This window comes from Brassica oleracea, chromosome C8, assembly GCF_000695525.1.
Source record: "Brassica oleracea var. oleracea cultivar TO1000 chromosome C8, BOL, whole genome shotgun sequence".
Classification (NCBI taxonomy): domain Eukaryota; kingdom Viridiplantae; phylum Streptophyta; class Magnoliopsida; order Brassicales; family Brassicaceae; genus Brassica; species Brassica oleracea.
Genome location: NC_027755.1, coordinates 30,633,510 through 30,653,171, shown reverse-complemented (window position 1 = coordinate 30,653,171; position 19,662 = coordinate 30,633,510). Strand labels below are relative to the sequence as shown.

The window sequence follows — 19,662 nt, the reverse complement described above, 5'->3', positions numbered from 1 at the left end:
TTAGGGAAAGAATAAACACTTCTTATATTTTAGGTTAATATAATGTTATGTAGTGGACATTAAACGAATTATGACATAAAACCTTATTTTTCCCTCGAACACATTCTTGAAAAAGAGAACAGTATAGTTTTCACAGTTGAAGATTTTTACTTTTATCTTACATATGGTTTTGAAAGCTTTCAAATCAACCATCGAACAAAAACCTTATTTAGTCCATTGAACACATTCTTGAAAAAAATGAACAGTATTGTTTCCACAGTTAAATTATTTTGACTTTTATCTCCAATATGGTTTTGAAAGCTTTCAAATCAACCATCGAATTGATACATGTCATTTTAATGTTTTTAGTCGTATACTTAAGGAAAACTTACATTTTTGTAATTTAAAGTCATTTTAAAAAATTCAAAATATAACATATAAGAAAAAATCTAATTTTTTTATTATATGGTTAATGTGATTGTTTATTTTTTTAATAATATAAAATTAAACAAAAATGAAGAAGGATGCAAAAATTGTTATCAAATCTTTATTATTCATAATCATTAATTGTCATATATATGTAAATCATATTAGGTAATTCTGTAGCTTTTATTTAAGCAAAGAATACACACTTCTTATATTTTAGGTTAATATAATGTTCTCTAGTGGACATTAAACAAATTATGACATAAAAACCTTATTTAGTCCATTGAACACATTCTTGAAAAAAATGAACAGTATTGTTTCCACAGTTAAATTATTTTGACTTTTATCTCCAATATGGTTTTGAAAGCTTTCAAATCAACCATCGAATTGATACATGTCATTTTAATGTTTTAAGTCGTACACTTAAGGAAAACTTACATTTTTGTAATTTAAAGTCGTTTTAAAAAACTTACCCGGACTCGGAAGAACACAATTGGAACCATGTCCAAAAATTTATGATATTCGAACATAGTTTAATTTTAAAATCCAAAAACTCGATACATGTAAAAACCAATCTATATCCAAATATATACCTGAATGCCCTTGTCTAACTGATTATGTAAACAAATAAAAATAATTTTGTTGATTGGTTTGAATTTTTTTCACTAATGGAGCAATTTAATTTAAATGACACGTGAAATTATTATAGTTAATACGTAAAAAAAATGACATCGAATTATTATGATAAATACAATTAGTGAAATAATTTGTAAGATTGAAAAGGAAATGTAAAAGATGTAATAAAACATTTAAAGGAAAATAATAAATAATCTGGTTAGAATTAATCAAAAAGAAAATGAAAATATGTGAGAATCCACTTAAAAATGAGCAAGTATTATTTGCACTTCAATTTCAATACCCTATATATATTAAAAGAGAAACATTGTCATTTAATGCTTTCACACAACATTGGACACATGTCAGCTTCACATCGATTTCAATTTGAGTATGCTGATGTGTCGGCCTAACAATCATTTAACAATTAATGCGTTCATATACTATTTTTTTTAATTCTACCACATACAGTTTATTGTGTTCACACTAATTTTTTTTAATCAACTCATTTTTTCGTTCTTTTAACTTTAACCTTTCTATTAGTGAACTGAAGTTCTCTCCGTACAACAGCTGAATAATATCATTTAAAAAAAAAATTAAAAAATGATTAAGATTCACATAAACTAAAATGATGGAATGAAAATGTTTTTAGAAATTGAAAATTTTGTGTCTTGTCGAACTTAGCCATGGTTGAGGCTTCTGTACACGGAAGCAATAAATAATTATGATTGGTTATGAATTAAAGAAATTGAGGTAAAAATACCACACGAAAAGTCCGATCTTTAGTTAAGCCAAATTTGTTTTTACTTACGGAGTTTTCATATCAGACCAAAAATTAGAAACATAATCAGATTGCAAGAAAAAAAATCAGAAATCAGAAAAGTTTTAAAAGAAAATAAAATTTGTGAAATCGATTGAAAAACATAATTTAGGTGATGGGTGAAGAGATCACACTATAAGAAAATACAGGTTATTGGTTTTAGACTACGTCAAATTTGCAACATGCCCAAAATATTGACACTATTCTAAACCATTTTTAATAGTATTTTTAAAGTATAATCCAATAATTATGTATGTTAAATAAACCAAGAATATTTGTTTTACATTTATTTTATTTTTCTTTATATTAGTAGAAGAAAGTAAGTCTGAGTAAAACATTTGGATCCAAAGAACCGAACTGAACTAGATTTGAAAGCAATACTAAACACAAACTAAAACTGATTAATTACTCAGGTGGATCTAAAAGTTTAATATCTAGATAACCAGGCCCGAATCTGATCCAAACTAAAATATTTTGGATACCAAAAATATCTACATCACAATTATATACTTAAATATGTTAATTATTTTAAATTTTAGATATTCAAAAATATGAAAATATCTAAAAATTATTAACATAGTCACAAGTAAATATCTAAAAATAGCAGAAAATGTTCAAAATGCTGAAAATATTTATTTGTTCTCCATCCAAATATTTAAATTGAACTAATTTTTATGTAAATTTAAATATTTAGTCTTACATTATTCATTTTTTATGTTTTATAATATTTTATTTTAATATTAAGTATATTTGGATTTTTGTTAATAAAATACATAGTTAAAATGAATCTCTGAACTCAAATCCGAACCGAACCCGCAATGATTCGAACCAAATCCAAACTAAAATTTGCAGATATCCCAATACAATTTAAATTTCTAACCCTAAATATCCGAAATCCGAATAGATTAACTGGATCTGAACGAATATATGAATGTTCATCCCTAGAAAAAATGATACAACAAATCCCTTAGTACGACATACAATAAAAAATCTAATAAATTATTTCACTCTGCGTATAGCGCGGGTTACGACGCGGTAGAACAGATATAAATGCATAAGAGCATGCGCAACGGGAATCCTTAAGTGGAAGTCCTTAGGGAAAAAATAATTAAATAATCAGTGGACCCCACCAAAAACTAAGGATTCAATCCTTAAAATTTCTAAATAAGGACTCTTTCTTAGTGAATCTTTGCACTATTTGCGGGTCCCCACGACTACGTGGCGGCCCGTGAATGGTCATCTTTTTTTTTTTTTAAATAAAAATCTAAAATATCCAGGATTAATCCGAAATGCCTTTGTCGCTAAGGACTCCAATGAGTCTCACCGTTGCGCATGTTCTAATAAACTGTGATAGAGAAACTTAAACAATGTGGATGCTCTAACCGCATTCATTCCTTAGTAATTTGTCTATATATAATTATATATTCTCTCACACAAAAGCCAAAACCAAAAACAAGACAAAAAGCTTCACCTTTTTGCTTCTTTTTAAGTTGATAACTACTAAACATGGCAATCACAACAAATGTCCTCGCAACAAGGAACGTTGTCAAATTGGATGCTGTAAATGTAAGCTTCATCTCTTCTTTCCCTGGCAAACTCAACCACTTCTTGGCTCGACGCTTGCCACAGTCGATGACACGTAGAGTCCAAACGTCTTGCTGTTATCGTGAAACGTCATTGAAAGCTGTGACTCTGTTTGAGATGCCTCAGACAGAAACAAGTAGTGTCAGTGACGGAGTTGGAATTTTACATTTCTCGAAAGGAAAAAACTATCTCGTTACCGGTGCAAATGGGTTTCTTGGTAAAGGTAAGACAATTCCTAAAACAGGGTTTTCTTGTTGTCCAAGTAAACTGATTGTCGGACTGATGTTTTTTTTTTGTTGCAGTGTTGATTGAGAAATTACTGAGGGCAAGTCCTGAGATTGGGAAGATCTTTCTTCTGATCAAATCCGAAGATCAAGAATCGGCCAACAGGAGACTCTATGATGAGGTTTTGTTTTCAATCCCATCCTTGCGTTTTACGCAACTCTTTTTCTTTTTTCAAATCTCCAATTTTGTATCCATGTGTTCCCACGCAGATCATAACCTCCGATCTCTTCAAGCTTTTGAAGAAAATTCACGGGAGCTCTTACGAAGCCTTTATGAAAAGCAAGTTGATTCCAGTAACTGGAGACATTGGAGAAGACAATCTCGTTATCAAATCTGTAACAGCAGCCAAGATTAGTGGTGAGATTGATGTCATTATAAGCTGTGCTGGTCGCACGACATTTGACGATAGGTGTTTTACTATGTTTCTACTTTCTATTTTTTTTTCCCTAATTACAAACAAACAATTTGCTTATAGCTCAAGTACACTGATACAGGTACGACTTTGCTTTGAATGTCAACGCTCTTGGACCTGGTCGGCTTTTGAGATTTGGAAAGGGCTGCAAGAACCTGAAATTATTTCTCCACTTTTCAACTGGTATGAGTTTGTGTTTTCATGTAAAAAAAAGTGAACGAAAACTATTTTCTTTATTTCTTTGTTTTGGTTTTTGTTATATATAGCTTATGTGACTGGTAAGAAAGAGGGAACAGTACTAGAGACTCCTCTCTGCATTGGAGAAAACATAACTTCTGACTTGAACATCGAATCCGAGCTGAAACTAGCTTCAGAAGCGGTAAGAAAGTTACATGGCAATGAAGAAATAAAAAAACTGAAAGAACTTGGTATGAAAAGGTGAGGATGAAGGAGAAAATTTAATTAACTCTTTGCATATTCTTATATAATGAATCTGAATCAATATCTTAGAGCTCAACACTATGGCTGGGAAAACACTTACACATTCACAAAAGCTATGGGTGAGTCTGTAATTCACAACCAACGAGGAGATCTGCCTGTGGTGATCATAAGGCCTAGTGTTATAGAAAGCTCTTACAAGGAACCTTTCCCTGGCTGGCTCCAAGGAATAAGGTTAAATATTTTATTTGTTAAAGTAAAAAAAAAAGAGGATTAGATTAGATTCTGGCGACTTCTCAATTCATATTTTCATTTGGTTTTGACAAAAACAGGATGAGTGATCCAATCATCTTGGCCTATGGCAAAGGCCAAATGTCTGACCTCTGGGGAGATTATAAATCTTTAATGGACATTATACCTGTTGATATGGTTGTTAACGCCACAATAGCAGGCGCAGCCATGGGAAAACACAGTCGTGGTGTCTCCGAGCTCAAAGTTTACAATGTCACTTCTTCATCTCATGCGAACCCCCTGCGACTTGGCGAGTTGATGGACCTCTCTCGTCAACATCTGTGTGACTCTCCATTTACAGAAACATTTATGGAGTTAGAGCGTATGAAATTCCATAGTTCCTTAGAGGGTTTCACTTCTTCTATATTCAACAGAATAGCAAAACATGAAAGAGGGGATGCAGATTCACATACCGCATTGAGCATGAAGGGAAAGAGGAGGCTGAACTATTTTGTGTCCCTGGCAAGAACATATGAGCCTTACACGTTCTTTCGAGCTCGGTAAATAATATCACTTGGAGTTTTTCTTTTATTAAGCCAAATGCTATCAGATTATTGACTCTTAGTCAATATCCTAGGTTTGACGACACCAATACAAAGAGACTTATTCAGGAGCTGTCAGTTGAGGAGGCAAAGATGTTTGAGTTCGATATCAGTGGCATTGACTGGGTGCATTACATTGTGAATGTTCATCTTCCAGGTCTCAAGAGGGAACACTTTAAGGAAAGATCCCGTTAAAGAGAGTGGTTAAATACTACAAGTGCTTAAGTTCACCTATTTTTAGATTTGAGTGTAACTGTAGCCTACAACCAAATGTTGTTTGTTTGTCTCTCTAATCTTATTGCCGTCTAGTCGTGGGTCGTAGATATTTTAAGATTTAAATAGATATTTCTATCGCTTTGAATACTTCTGGACACATTTATCCGGAACCGAAGAATCAAACCGAACCGAATCAGATTCGGCTTGAGTTTGGATCCTATTAAGTATATTAGTGAATCTTATACTTCTAGAACAAAAGTTTGAAACCGAATTGAAATCTAACTGAAACCAAACCAAGAATTGAATGGATACCCAAATTTTAATAATATATGTTAACTATATTTAGTTTTAAAATAATCAAATAATTTTTAAAATATTATATATAAGTCGAAATACTCAAAAATCGTATTTATTTGAAATATTTAAAATTATCAAAATTTTATTTGAAAACCCAGACATTTTGATATTTGATCTGAAATATTTTGATTTTAACCCACAAAACCAAAATAAACGAGCCTGAACAGAATGAGATCCGAAATTACTTCGGATATAAGCCAGTTTCGTAACTTTGTTAACCGAATCGAACCAAAAATTAAAATAACTGAACCGAACCCAGCCAATTTTTTTAACTATCCAAACGGATCCTAAACCAAAGTCCAAAAGTTGGGAAGAACCGAATGGAGAATGGAATAATAGCTTTGTGACTTGCAACCGTAGTAACTAAAAAAATTCCTCATATAGATGGGCTTGGGCTCATTGAGTCAAACATATGAGCTTTCGGTTGGTTAATGCCCCCAAACAAAAGTTCCTGTCATTAAACCCTAACTTGAGAAATTTAAGGTTTTGTCTCTCTATCTCTACTCCCCGGCGACAATCGCCGGCGGTTTCTCTCTTCGTACTTATACCTTTGTAACTTCATATCGGTGTAGGTAGACAAAAGCTACAAGATGCCTTCGAAGAAGAAGCAGCCGAGGACGCCATCACGGCTATCCAATTCAGAACCTCCTGCTTCCCCACGAACTCCATCGTCTTCAACAGCGAGTCGAGATACATATTACATCAACGAAGAGGACCTCAGACGAGGTATCGTAAAAGCTTCCGCTGCGTTTCCTTGTCTCCTCGGCAAATCAGCAATCATCGGAAGAGTAGCTGATGTAGCACCCGAGTCCATAAGAGGGTCCAAGATTTGGCTGTCGGAAACTTCAATGGTCGCTGCTTCCCTCATCCCTGGCTCCACTGTCTCGGTAAAGCGAAGCTTTTTCTTACCGAATTAACATTCAAATGCTACAAAGTTTGATTCTTTTCTTTAGGTTTAGAACATAAATGCAAAGTTTGATTCTTTTTGGCTTTATGAATGCTAATTTTAAAGAAATTGAATTTCAATGATAGGTATCACTTGCTTGCACAGAAAGTCACAGCTTCCCTCTCAGTTCGATAAAAGCTGAATATGGAGTTGAATGCGAGAGTAGCATCCCTGATGATGAACCAGGGAACTATTTTGTTCTCGCCACCGTTTTACCTTCTTCAAAGGTCTCAAGAATCTTTCTTTTTTACACTTCTGATCTTTTCTCCAGTGAGTATTGAATTTTACTCTAACCTAACCTCTTGCAGGTTTTGAAAGATGGTGTTCGTATCTCAGTGAATCTTCGCTATGGCCTTGGTTGTCCTGTTTCAGGGAGGACTGTTTTCGTTTATCCTGTTGGTAGACCTTCTTCTTTAAGTGATCGATTCAATGTTAATGGTGGAGCGCATGAAAATGGCGTCAATGATCTTTCTCTGCTTGCCTGCAAAGAGTTGTGTCTCGAGTTGACTCCCTTTAAGAATATGTTACCACCAGAGAAGCTTGCACTTGAAAGTTCTCATGAGCAGAACGGGAATGGGAACTCAACACCTAAGACACCATCAAACTCTCAAAAGCCTATCTCTCCGGCTTCATCAGTAAAAGTGGACGACTCTGTTTTGAGTATTAAGCAGCAGTTTCCATCTGAAAGTTTGGTTGATCTAAGAGAAGTCTTGAGCAACGAAAGTTCTAAGAAGCTTTTGCAGATTTGTGCAGCTTCGTGGCTTTACCCTTGTACCCTCCTATATGGGAATTTTGTTGCTGTACCGATTCTCACGGAAACTTGTGTATTCTGTGTCAAGAGGAGTAATAAAAAGCCATCTGATACCTCCAATAGAAACCATGCTTTTGTGATCAACCGGGAAACTAAAGTATACCTCCATCATACACTGGCCTTAGCATCTGTGCAAGATCTGCAGTTTGATGACGATGATGGAGAAGAAAACTTGGGATGTGAAATCTCAAAGTTAGGTGGTCTCTCTAAAGAATACGCTATGTTAAGAGACATAGTTGTTTCCTCGTCCACTAAAAGTTCCTTATCAAGGTAATGTAATGCAGTTATTTGAGCTTATTAGACTTTTGTTTTACTTTTAATATGTTGATGTGTTTATTTGTAACTGGGCATGATGATTTCAGTCTTGGTTTGCGACCTACGAAGGGAGTGCTTATTCACGGACCTCCAGGCACAGGAAAGACATCTTTGGCTCGGTCTTTTGCCCGTGATTGTGGTGTCAACTTTTTCTCGGTGAATGGAGCTGAGATTATAAGGCAGTTTGTGGGTGAAAGCGAGAAAGCTCTAGAAGAGGTTTTCAGATCTGCTAGCAATGCTACACCTGCCGTGGTTTGTGTTTTGCACCTCCCTCTATATTATAATATACCTAAGTTTATTGAGATGTTTGGATAATCATTTGTTATCTTACCAAGTTAGGTGTTTGAGATGTGATTAATTATGTTTCTTGTGAAGGTGTTCATTGACGACTTGGATGCAATTGCCCCTGCACGGGAAGAAGGGGGCGAAGAGTTGTCACAGAGGATGGTAGCTACATTACTGAATTTAATGGATGGGATAAGTAGGAGTGATGGCGTCGTTGTAGTTGCTGCAACCAATAGGCCTAACAGCATTGAGCCTGCCCTTAGACGACCAGGAAGACTTGACAGGGAAATTGAAATTGGTAAGACTGAGACCTTGTTGAGAATAAACCATCCTCGATATACCTCTGATTCTTACTCCTTAATGAATATTTTCTTAATGGTGTAGGTGTGCCATCTTCTGCACAACGGTTAGATATACTTCAGACAATTCTCGGTGGGATGCGGCATTCACTTTCAGACACGCAGCTTGAACAACTTGCTGTGGGAACTCACGGTTTTGTAGGTGCAGATCTAGCTGCGCTGTGTTGTGAGGCAGCCTTTGTCTGTTTAAGGAAGCATCTTGATCGGGAAAGTTCATCTATTACTGCTTCTGAGTGCAGAGGTTCCGAGTCCTCTACAGATATGGCAGACGTATCATCTGATAGTTCGGATTCTGCATCGTCATGTCTCACAGTTTCACCCTCGACTTCAGCGGCACGTCATGTCTCCGTAATGGCAGACAATTTTGTAAACAGTGGCAACTCTTGTTCTGAACAGATGCTTAGCAGAGAAGGAGAACATGCCTTGAGTGTAGGATATGAAGATTTTGAGAAAGCAAAGATCAAAATCAGACCTAGTGCCATGCGTGAGGTGATACTAGAGGTACCTAAAGTTAACTGGGAAGATGTTGGTGGCCAGAAGGAGGTGAAAAACCAGCTAATGGAAGCAGTAGAATGGCCTCAAAAACATCAGGACGCATTCAAGAGAATAGGGACAAGGCCACCAAGTGGGATACTAATGTTTGGTCCTCCTGGATGCAGCAAGACACTTATGGCACGTGCGGTAGCTTCTGAAGCGGGGCTGAATTTCCTTGCAGTCAAAGGTCCAGAATTGTTCAGCAAATGGGTTGGTGAATCTGAGAAGGCTGTGAGGTCCCTTTTCGCAAAGGCAAGAGCTAATGCCCCTTCGATTATCTTTTTCGATGAGATTGATAGTCTTGCCTCCATTAGAGGGAAAGAGAACGATGGTGTTTCGGTGTCAGACAGAGTGATGAGCCAACTTCTTGTGGAACTCGATGGTTAGTAACATCAAACTTTGAGGTTGATAAAGGTTCTAAAAGCTTAAATTCTGATTGCTTGATATTTAAACTTAGGTTTGCATCAAAGAGTTGGTGTTACTGTTATTGCGGCTACTAATCGGCCTGACAAGATCGATTCTGCTCTTCTAAGGCCTGGTTAGTTTCTTTCTCTCATATGAAAGTTTGTTTTGTGACATTGAATATGTTTATATAACGTTGCAGGACGGTTTGACCGACTGCTATACGTTGGACCACCTGACGAAGCTGATCGTGAAGCGATACTAAAAATCCATCTGAGAAAAATCCCTTGCAGCTCTGATATTTGTCTAAAAGAGCTCGCTTCTGTTACCAAAGGGTACACAGGAGCTGACATATCATTAATATGCAGAGAAGCAGCTATAGCTTCACTTGAGGTTAGCTTCTTCTTTTCTTGTCAGCTGAAAGTCTCGTATACTTGTTGTCTTACATTTTTTGATCAATCAGGAGAGTCTTGAAGCAGAAGAAATAAGCATGCGGCATTTAAAAGCAGCGATCAGCCTAGTGGAGCCAACAGATATTCAATCTTACAAAGCACTGTCTGAAAAGTTCCAAAGACTTGTTCACACAGATCCACAAAGAGACAACGAGGAGGTTGAACAGCCAGGAAACAAAAACCAAAGACCGTCACTTCCTCTATGGTAAGCGATCTCTTATCTAATCTGTTCAGTATATTAACAGTTAGAAAGTTACTCATTCACGTACAGGTTGTGTTCAGTATCATCTTTCTTCCCCTTTTGGCCTCTTGTCTAATTTCGATACTATTACTAGTATTCCTGCGAAACTTGTCACAAGCATTGGTGTTATTGTTTTCCAGGACGCCATTGAAATCGATTGTGATGTTCCTTCGCCGCCAAATTGGTTCGTAAACAAGAGTTTTGTCAATCTCATCTTTGCTTGTGTGTATTGCTCAGAAGAAACAGTTGGAAGCGATGTTATTATATCGTCATGTAACATTTTTGCCTATTTAAGTCGATACATTTTGTCCGTCTCTCGAGTTTGGAAGAGTCAACGTATATATAAATGATATGATATGTGTGAACTTGGAAGACTGATTCGTATCTCGCGCAATGGAATCTGTGAGACTTGCTTCTCTACATTATGGACATGTAACATTCAGTTACACTTTACAACAAGGTCGAGTCTTGATGGAAACTTTCATGTGCTCTTTTTGTTGTTGCTAGGATGCACCAATCATGCTACCTTTTGTTCTTAATGAAGATGTGAATCTAGGAGAGGGATGCAAGATTCTCGATGTCGAGATTAGAGACGTGTTCTCTTCTCAACAAACGAAGTTTTTGTTTTGTTCTGTTCTGTTTTGAGAGGTTGAAAGTTAACGCCTTCTGGTAATATCATAATTGGACAAGGCAAATTAGAAGACAAAAGAGACTTCTGTCCACACATCACCACCTTCTATTGCATAACTCATTAGAGAAAATCAGATTTTACAGCCAAAAGTTTTTCATTTAGACTACTGAATCCTTCTTCACAAGATCAATCTTACAGACAGTCAGGGAGATTGAGCAAGAAGCCATGGAGAAGATTTGTCAATTAGGACAAAACTGAAATTGATTAATAAAATGGTTCGTCAAAGAACATAATGAAGACATCAAAAGAAAACAAACTAGAGGCTAACCAGAAACAGGCAAATTAAGGGAATAGTGAAACTAAAAGGTGATGATGATGATGTGAGTGAGAAGGTTTGGTCTCTTATTAGTGCAGTAATGCTTACTTATATAGCATCAGTTAAATTCCTTGAGTCTCTTCTTGAGCATGTCCATGGACTTCTTCTTAGCCGTAAGCTTCGTGTTTCTATTCGCGAGACTTCCGAATATCCCATCTGGTGAATCCTTAAACTTGTCGCAGATCGTAGCCACTTTCTTGTAATCCAAAGTGTTGTAGTTCCTCTCCCTAATCACCGGGTTCATGAAGTTCTCAGGCTGGCTACTCGACAACAGGTTTATCAGCTGCCTCACTTCAACCAGATAGCTTCTAAAGCTTCCTTCTTTGTATACCTCGTCTAACCCCGTCGAATGATACCTCTCATCAGCAAAGTTTTCTATCACCCTCAGGTCATGGTTAATAGCCGAGACCGCGTTGGCATTGAATCTCTTGATGCTGTCGCTCAGGAACGTAGAGACGATGGAGTTTGAGATATGCTCTATCGCTCCAACTCCAACTTTGTATAAAGCATCCGTTGGGAGGATCTGTTGTGCAGTTGACATCACAGTCTCGAGGTATATAACAACCTCGTTCATGTACTCGTGAGGACCTTGTGGCATCTCCTCTGTAATCCAGTTAATGTTCTCTGGAAGCTTCATGAACTCGTCCAGCTTGGTGTTTACCACGTTCAGCAACGCGTGATAAGCCTCGTCTCTCGACGTTTTGAGGACGACCTTTGCAGCCAAACTCGCTTGAGGCTTTTCAACTGAACGGCTCGGGATGCCGCAAAGCTGAGCTGCGTGGCGGAGAAAATAGTCACATGCCTTTTCGAGGAATGATATGTTTGCTGCAATCTGCATAGCTTGAGCTACACCAATGGAGTTGTTGTTAATCGTCTCGAGGATAACTTCGTTCAACACGTCGATCAAGATTTTGTCAAGGTACTTCCTCAGAACACTGAAGAAGTTAGTGTTCACACCATAGGACAAGTAATCAACAGATCCTTTAATGTATGATCTGATGATGCGGCAAACATCAGGGACCATAGAGGAGAACGGCGCGATGTACGTGAAAGCTGGCATGATCTCTGAGGTCTGAAGATTAAACGACAAGACGTTGTTTTCGTAGTCAGCTTCTTTCCTGATTACCATCTGCTGATAACTGTCCTCTGAGATAGCAGTCACGATTTGCTTTCGACACTCTTCGAGAAGAAGCTCGTGGTACTTATCTCGGCTCTTGTCAAGAGCGTCAAGAACTGGACCAACTTCATAACCGTACTGTCTAAGCGTTGCGCCAAGGAGAGTTACGTAGTCTTTCACCAAAAGCAGATGAGTAGGCGAATCCATTCTGGCGAACTGGTTCTCCAATACCAATACTATTTTGGCAATTGCTGTTTCCCACATCGTCTCAACTTGATCAGCCAATAAGAAATCTCCAGCTGTTCTAATCACACGATCCTCCACGATGAAGTATCCTGCAATCTGAGCTAGAAACGTTTGGTATGATTCCACAAATGGCTGTCCATAAGAGATCTCCAGATCTGAGTCTAGCTGTAGTTGGCGATTACTATAGTAATAGTCACGGAACCGTTCTGGGACGCCAAGAATAGTGTGGATGTGATATGCTCGATACAGAGGTGTGAGATCAAACTTCAAAACAGAATCTTGTTCAGAGTCTTCAACATCTAATGTGTACGCCAATTCGCCCAATCCACCTGTGTTTTGCTCCTCTGCTTTCCTCTGACGCTCCAGCATTTCCTCTTCCCTCTGGCGAGCTGAGGCGATGAGTCCAATAGCTGTCTGTCCAATACTTTTTGAGGAACTCCTGATGTGAGCAAGCCATTCGGTAAATTGGCTGCACACTTTTTTCTCAATGTGTGACTTGATCACTGGGATTCTTCTCTCTATCGCCAACTTTAGCACCTTAAGTGGGATAATCTTCAAGTAGTTCCTCTCGATCAGATCCATGGTTTTCAAGGCGTGGTAAAACTGGCCTTCAGAGACGTAACTATTACATTTAACACACAGCTCCAGTGCTTGAACGCAGATCTTCGACATTTTAATAGCTTCAGTCACATTCTTCTTAACTGCATAAGACTCAAGAAGCTCTTCGAGCTTCACCAATAACGCACTGCCAACCTCTTGCAACCGGAAATTGTCAGTTGCAAGATCACTCTTAAGCTCCTCGGCATCAACCAGCACACCACGGAGCTCATCAACCGCTACGATGAACTCTTCGTAGTGGGTCTTGCAAAGATCCTCGATTTCAGCTTCCTTCTTCCTCGCCACGTTCTTGAGCTGGTGAACGAGAGGCTCAGGCCTCCCCATCTCAAAAGCATGCCTAACAAGAGGACCCACATCATCCCCGTTTCCAATCAAGGTTGCGAGAACTAAATCCTCCCCTGTATCTCCATTCTCTGTGACAATCCTTCTCTTTGGTTTGGCCTCCATGAATCTGACAGAATATCAATTTTCAAGAGAAGAAACAAGAGGACAAAGTTAACAATAGTAAACCAAGTAAATGATACGGCATGATGCAAACAGTAGAATGTAACTAGGATTCATGGATGATACACTAGATTAAGAGTGCATATGCCATTTTAACAGTAGTTACTAGTTAGCATCACAATCAATCAAAGCTGGGGGAAAATATCAACACCAGTGTATATTTAATCGAAAGGGTTACTCTTTGAAGATTCCAAACATAGAATCAGAAACATGAAACAACAACATGGACAATACAAGCATTGATTGGGAAGGGAACAAATGCAAACAAAATTATCTCAGATTGGTAACTAACCCTAATATCAAAATCAACAATTTTTCTCAGATAAACAACCAATCCTGAACGTGTATCCAAGAACCAATAGCGCGTTGTTGCATTCACCAGGGAAACAAATCAATCTGATCATCAAGCGTGATCCTTGACGCATTCAAACGGTGAACATGTACGTAATCGAGCTGGAGATCTAAACGATGGAGAGAAAAATGAGAGAGAAGGAAGAAAATACCAGAATTTGAAGACGCCCAAAGGGACTTGTAAATTAGGGTTCAGTCAGAGGAGATAATGTCGAAGAAGAAGAAGAGCGAGAGAGAGAGAGAGAGAGAGAGAACAGAATCCAACGGTGGAAATCAATCGACGGTGATCGCCGGTCAGAGAAGGCAGATAGATAGATATACCCTTCGTGTCAGCCGCTACGGAATGAAAAAAATGGGAATATGACCGAGTGTGGGATCGCTGATTTGGGAATATGAGATCATTTAATGGTTAACTGAAAAAAAAAAAAGATGTCATTTTCGACTTTAATATATTTTTTTATTATTTTTTTATCTAATTTCATCAATTTTACTTATATTATACAATAATTATCAATTTTTAATTAGTTTCTATAGTTGATATTAAATTTTATTTTTACATTTTATAATGTTAGCATTTAGTTTCCTTTTTTCAGTTATTTTCTTACATTATAATTTATTATTAAATCATTTTCGATTTTTAAAAATATTAATTTACTATACTACTATAAATCATAAAGAATTATAACTATTGTATTATTTATGAATATTTACATTTGATTATTATATTTACACTTCAGTGCAAATACATTTTTATTTCACTATACTAAAAGTTATAACTTTTTCTCATTAATTTACGCAACAGATAATAAATCATATTTTATAATTTTTGTACTGAGTTTCTGTATATTCCACTGTTTTAACAATTTAACTATGTAAGGATCAATGTTTAAAAAACCACGCTTTGCAAATAACTAATGACTATGCAGATTATCCTAGATCTAAGTGTGATTTAGGCGTTAACTTTTTTTGATTAATTTTATATATATTACATTTTCATTAAACATCTTAGTTTTTTGGATTTAATTATAAAATTACATATACAAAAGATACTCCTTCTGTTTCTTAAATCATGTAATTTTAATTTTTTTTTTATCAGCAACATAAGCAGACTCATGTAGATTAGGCAAACCACACCGGTAGCTCCGCATCCATTTTATTTTTTTTTCTTGTTACCCAAAAAGTGTCAATTTAGAATTTCAATGCAAATTATATTTATTTTTAACTTAATATTAATTGTAAGCTGCATTGATCTTATAAACAATTTTACTTATCACAAATACTATTGGTCAAACAAATCACAAATACTATTGGTCAAACAAATGTAGTTAATAAAAATGTAAATGTATTTCAATCATTTTCTTAATTTGTGTGAAAAATGTCAAAGTGGCATACATTTTTTAAGAAACAGAGAAAGTATAAATTAGACAATTTTGTAAATTTTCATAACACTATTGATTAATTTAACAGATTTAAATTAATTTAGATCGATTTAGACTGATTTTTACCAATTTAAAATGATTTAACCAATTCAAGTTACATAAATAGGATTTTAAGAAAATTGTTTCAGCTGTAACTGATTTGCCGCTTATGCGCCATTTGATCAATTTTTAGAACATGATAATGATAATTCCATAGTAGTTTTCTGATTACTTTTTATTTTATTTTTAAGGTTTAAAATGGTACATAGAATTGTTGACAAAAAAAAAAAGGTACATAGAATTTGAGGAATTTTTTTTTTCTTAGGTGTCTTGTGGTCATATCAGAGGGGAAAGAGGTGGAGAATACCATTTCATCTTTCTGTTCAATATAAAACAAAATATAAACTTCATTTTACCTGTGAACCAGACTACCTTTCTTACAGTGGCGGATGTACAACCAATAAGGGTGAGGCATCGGTCGCCTATGGATTTTTTGTTTAAAAAAGGTTTTCCTTTAACCATTGTTGTTCAGATTGAATAAGAGCCGAAGAGATTCTATCGCTAAGGTTGATCCGAGAACTTGAGCGGCAATATACCCTGGAACCTATATAAAAAGATTGATCATAACTTTATATTATACCTACGGTTTATGCAGTGGCAGATGTAGAGCCAACAAGGGTGGGGCATCTGCCCCCTTGGATTTAAAAAAAAAATTATTTACTAAATTATAATGAATTTTGAAGAAATTGGATAAATTTGCCCCCCCCCCTCCATAAAATCTCAAACCTAGGGTTAAGTATGCCTCATCAGTAAGTTTGAAAATTTTGCCTCCCATAATTTCTAGATCCGCCACAGCTTTCTTATTATATTCACAAATTTCAAGTAATCTAAATGATATCTTTAAGTGATAGATTAATTAAAATCCCCATAGAGACGCAAAATTTATGACTAACATTGGTTCTTCAAGTGACATGGTCCTCTGTTTCTGTTAACCAAATATTGAAATACTTCTTTTCAAAAAATACATATATATATACTCAGCATGAATATTGATTAACTCAAGTCTTGAATCCGTTAGTTTACAAAAAACAAAAAAAAAAGTCTTGAATCCGTTATACCGATTATAGCCTTATAGGATATAGCCAAAGGGAGACCGATTATTAAAGCCATATCACTATAAAGTTTCATCAAAGAAAAAAAACCACAGTTTAACTTGTCAAACAAGTACAGTTTAAAAAAAAAAAAAAAACTTGTCAAACAAGTAACTTAGCTTCTTTCGTGTACCCTGACAAACAAACCACCTTTGATTCTAATCGTCACAGACAATAAAATCTCAGGACGCTCATCCTTCCCTGGGACCTCGACAACAAACCTATCCAGCACCGCAGCAACTATAGATTTCATCTGAATATAAGCCATCTCTTTACCTAAACACATCCTTGGTCCTGCATGAAACACTGGAAACTTGTAAGGACTCTCACCTCTAAACCCACCATTTGTTTCATCAATCCACCTCTCTGGATCAAACCGATCACAATCTTTCCCCCAGATACTCTCCATCCTCCCCATCGCGTACGCGTTATAACTTATTCCCCAAGCTTTCCCTACAAACGTTCCATCAGGCAATACACTGTCCTCAAGACAACTCATTGTGTCCAACGGTATAGGCGGATACAACCTTAGAGACTCGGTTATCGCTGCGTGCAGGTAGTTCATCAGTTTAAGATCTTCAAACCCGTAAGCTTCCCCTGTTCTTGCTCGGATCGAGTTCAGCTCTTGTCTGATCTTGTTCTCTACATGTGGATGCTTAGAGAGTAACCAGAAGAACCAGCTCAAAGCGGAGGAGGTTGTGTCTCGTCCCGCGAGGATGAAACCAATGACATTGTCACGTAGTTTCTCCGGAGAGTTCAGCTCCTCGGTGCTGATGAATCTTGAAAGCAAATCCTCGCTCTTGTTGTTGTTGTTACTTTGATCAATCTTGTGACGCACGATATCGTCTGCGAATTTATGGACGGTCACGATTGATTCTCTGAGCAGTCTCTCTGAGCCAATGTTTAGTTTCTTTTTGATCTTCCATGAATACGAAAACGCTGACTGAAACCGTTGCGAGATGATCTTGGACGCCGTATCAAAGGCCTTCATGAACTCTACACCGGCGGCTTTGTCGTCTCCGAGGCAAGCGGAGTCGACGTTGAATGCTAACTTGCATATGTTATCGAATGTGAATCTCTCCAATAAGTCGTCAAGGTTTAACAATTTTCCGGTGGTCGCTGCAGCTGCTAACACCGGAACAAGCCTGGACCGGAGAACAATCTCAGCGCATCATAGAACGAAAGTGAATATATAGCATAAGCAAAACCTAGAGGTCGCATTTGAGATGAAATAATTATTATGGGTTATGGTCTCATGAAGATATTACATGCTCTTTGGTAGGTTTGGGCAACCTCGAACCGAAAATTTTGAATCTACGTAAAATTTTTGAATGAATCTTATAAAATGATATAAGTAGGGGTTATTGGTTGTTGTATTTTAATGGATTTGAAAATTCGAACTAAATCTAGTGTTATTGGTTCTATGATTTTCAAATCTGTATTAAAATCATGTGTTATTGGTTTAATGATTCATAAATTCTGTATCAAATCAAGTGTTATTCAATCGTACGGATTTATTAATATATTTGATTTTATAATGGATTTGAATTGATTTGTTTGAATTTTTTAGTTAAAAATACAAAGACTCAAATCCGAGGGAAAACCTCCGGATTTGCATATTTTACTTGGATTTATAAATACTATATGGATTTCTAAATCAATCAAAATATATAAACCAATAACACCAAAATATATCGAATTTGAAGTGTTAAGGAATCTAGATGGATACAGGTGCAGAGTGTTATTGGTCTATATATTTTGATTGATTTAGAAATCCATACAGTATTTATAAATGCAAGTAAAATATACAAATTTTCAAATTCTCTCGGATTATTATTTACAAATCCGGAGGTTTTCTTTCGGATTTGAGTCTTTGTATTTTTAACAAAGAAATTAATGCAAATCCATTCAAATCCATTATGAAATCAAATCTATTAGTAAATTCGTATGATTGAATAACATTTGATTTGAATTAGAATTTATGAATCATTAAACCAATAACACATGATTTCAATACATAGTTTAAAATCATAGGACCAATAACAGTAAATTTAGTTTGAATTTTCAAATCCATCAAAATACAACGACCCAAAATCCAAAAAAAGAACACACAAGAAAATTCGATATTTGATCCAAATAAGTCAATCACCTAAAATATCGAATTCCATATTTATTTTGACATAATATCTAAAAACACATTAGTATAAACGAAATAACTCGAATCTAAAATAAATAACACTAGGTTAAGATCCGCGCCTTGCGCGGGATTTTTATAAATAGAAAAAATATTTGTTCTATTTGATATGATATATTATTAAATTTAAATGATTGTAACATATATATGGTATATTTTAATATTAATATTTATTAGATGATGCTTTTTGCTCATATTTTTTTTTATCATCTGTATCTGTTATAGCAAAAAGTCTAAATTAGTGATTAACAAATTTTCACCGTGGGATTAATGGTTTAAGTAATTTATAATATTTAAAAAAATTAAGTTGTCAATATTTTTTCAAAATTTTTATCAAAAAATGGTCAAAGTAAATTTCAAAATTAAGATATTTATGTATTTTTATATGACATATAGTTTAATTTAAAATGATACATATATTTATATATCTTTTAGTTTTGATACTTATTAAATGAGACTTTCAACTTATATTATTTTTTAATTATTTGTATCATGTCATAACAAAAATTTTAAATCATAGATCACAAAATTTGAATGTGAAACTTTCAATAGTTTTCGTAATTTATACTCGTTTTTAAAAATTCAAAATATAAAATATAAATATCTTTTTTTAATTTTTATTATATGGTTTATTGTGGTTGTTTAATTTATTTAATAGCTTAAAATTAAACAAATAAAATAGAAGATACAACTTATTTTTATCAAATCTTTATTATTCAAAATCATTAATTGTCATATATACTTTA

At 35.5% G+C, this 19,662-nt stretch overlaps 4 protein-coding genes across 5 annotated transcripts in view; 2 read left to right on the top strand and 2 right to left on the bottom strand.

Annotated features, from left to right (window-relative positions):
- Positions 1-3,346: 3,346 nt before the first annotated feature.
- LOC106307175 (fatty acyl-CoA reductase 6, chloroplastic) lies at positions 3,347-5,647 on the top strand. Its single transcript, XM_013744051.1, has 8 exons — positions 3,347-3,647; positions 3,727-3,830; positions 3,919-4,118; positions 4,204-4,304; positions 4,388-4,559; positions 4,632-4,793; positions 4,892-5,350; positions 5,428-5,647. Exons 1-8 carry the CDS (start codon positions 3,347-3,349, stop codon positions 5,585-5,587), a joined length of 1,659 nt encoding a protein of 552 aa, XP_013599505.1. The 3' UTR covers positions 5,588-5,647.
- Positions 5,648-6,388: 741 nt separating this feature from the next.
- Positions 6,389-10,730, top strand: LOC106311662 (calmodulin-interacting protein 111). Its single transcript, XM_013748911.1, has 11 exons — positions 6,389-6,448; positions 6,538-6,852; positions 6,998-7,138; positions 7,220-7,992; positions 8,085-8,289; positions 8,413-8,620; positions 8,707-9,597; positions 9,673-9,753; positions 9,820-10,010; positions 10,081-10,274; positions 10,451-10,730. Exons 2-11 carry the CDS (start codon positions 6,556-6,558, stop codon positions 10,500-10,502), a joined length of 3,033 nt encoding a protein of 1,010 aa, XP_013604365.1. The 5' UTR covers positions 6,389-6,448; positions 6,538-6,555; the 3' UTR covers positions 10,503-10,730.
- A 454-nt stretch (positions 10,731-11,184) lies between these two features.
- On the bottom strand, positions 11,185-14,513 carry LOC106311663 (exocyst complex component SEC15A). 2 transcript variants are annotated; one of them, XM_013748912.1, is made up of 2 exons: positions 14,306-14,513; positions 11,185-13,749 (listed from the first exon to the last, which is right to left on the bottom strand). In XM_013748912.1, the coding sequence occupies exon 2, from the start codon at positions 13,743-13,745 to the stop codon at positions 11,376-11,378; it is 2,370 nt and encodes a 789-aa protein (XP_013604366.1). In that variant the 5' UTR covers positions 13,746-13,749; positions 14,306-14,513; the 3' UTR covers positions 11,185-11,375. The 2 variants fall into 2 exon arrangements, with proteins under 2 accessions (XP_013604366.1, XP_013604367.1); XM_013748913.1 differs by lacking the exon at positions 14,306-14,513 and adding an exon at positions 14,095-14,285.
- Positions 14,514-16,726: 2,213 nt separating this feature from the next.
- The window catches only part of LOC106307326 (cytochrome P450 94B3), a 3,831-nt gene continuing 895 nt past the window's right edge, over positions 16,727-19,662 (bottom strand). The window contains exon 2 of the mRNA XM_013744249.1: positions 16,727-17,867. Coding sequence (XP_013599703.1) covers positions 16,838-17,867 — 1,030 coding nt within the window. The 3' untranslated portion in view covers positions 16,727-16,837. The remainder of the gene's footprint in view (positions 17,868-19,662) is intronic.

What these genes read in the sequence shown, in the direction of transcription:
- LOC106311663 (XM_013748912.1), bottom strand. Translation starts at nt 13,745, where the DNA reads ATGGAGGCCAAACCAAAGAGAAGGATTGTCACAGAGAATGGAGATACA.
- LOC106311662 (XM_013748911.1), top strand. Translation starts at nt 6,556, where the DNA reads ATGCCTTCGAAGAAGAAGCAGCCGAGGACGCCATCACGGCTATCCAAT. An exon ending in ACTAAAAGTTCCTTATCAAG is followed by an intron (nt 7,993 to 8,084) that starts GTAATGTAATGC and finishes TGATGATTTCAG; the next exon opens with TCTTGGTTTGCGACCTACGA. An exon ending in GCAATGCTACACCTGCCGTG is followed by an intron (nt 8,290 to 8,412) that starts GTTTGTGTTTTG and finishes TTTCTTGTGAAG; the next exon opens with GTGTTCATTGACGACTTGGA.
- LOC106307175 (XM_013744051.1), top strand. Translation starts at nt 3,347, where the DNA reads ATGGCAATCACAACAAATGTCCTCGCAACAAGGAACGTTGTCAAATTG. An exon ending in ACAGGAGACTCTATGATGAG is followed by an intron (nt 3,831 to 3,918) that starts GTTTTGTTTTCA and finishes GTTCCCACGCAG; the next exon opens with ATCATAACCTCCGATCTCTT. An exon ending in TACACGTTCTTTCGAGCTCG is followed by an intron (nt 5,351 to 5,427) that starts GTAAATAATATC and finishes TCAATATCCTAG; the next exon opens with GTTTGACGACACCAATACAA.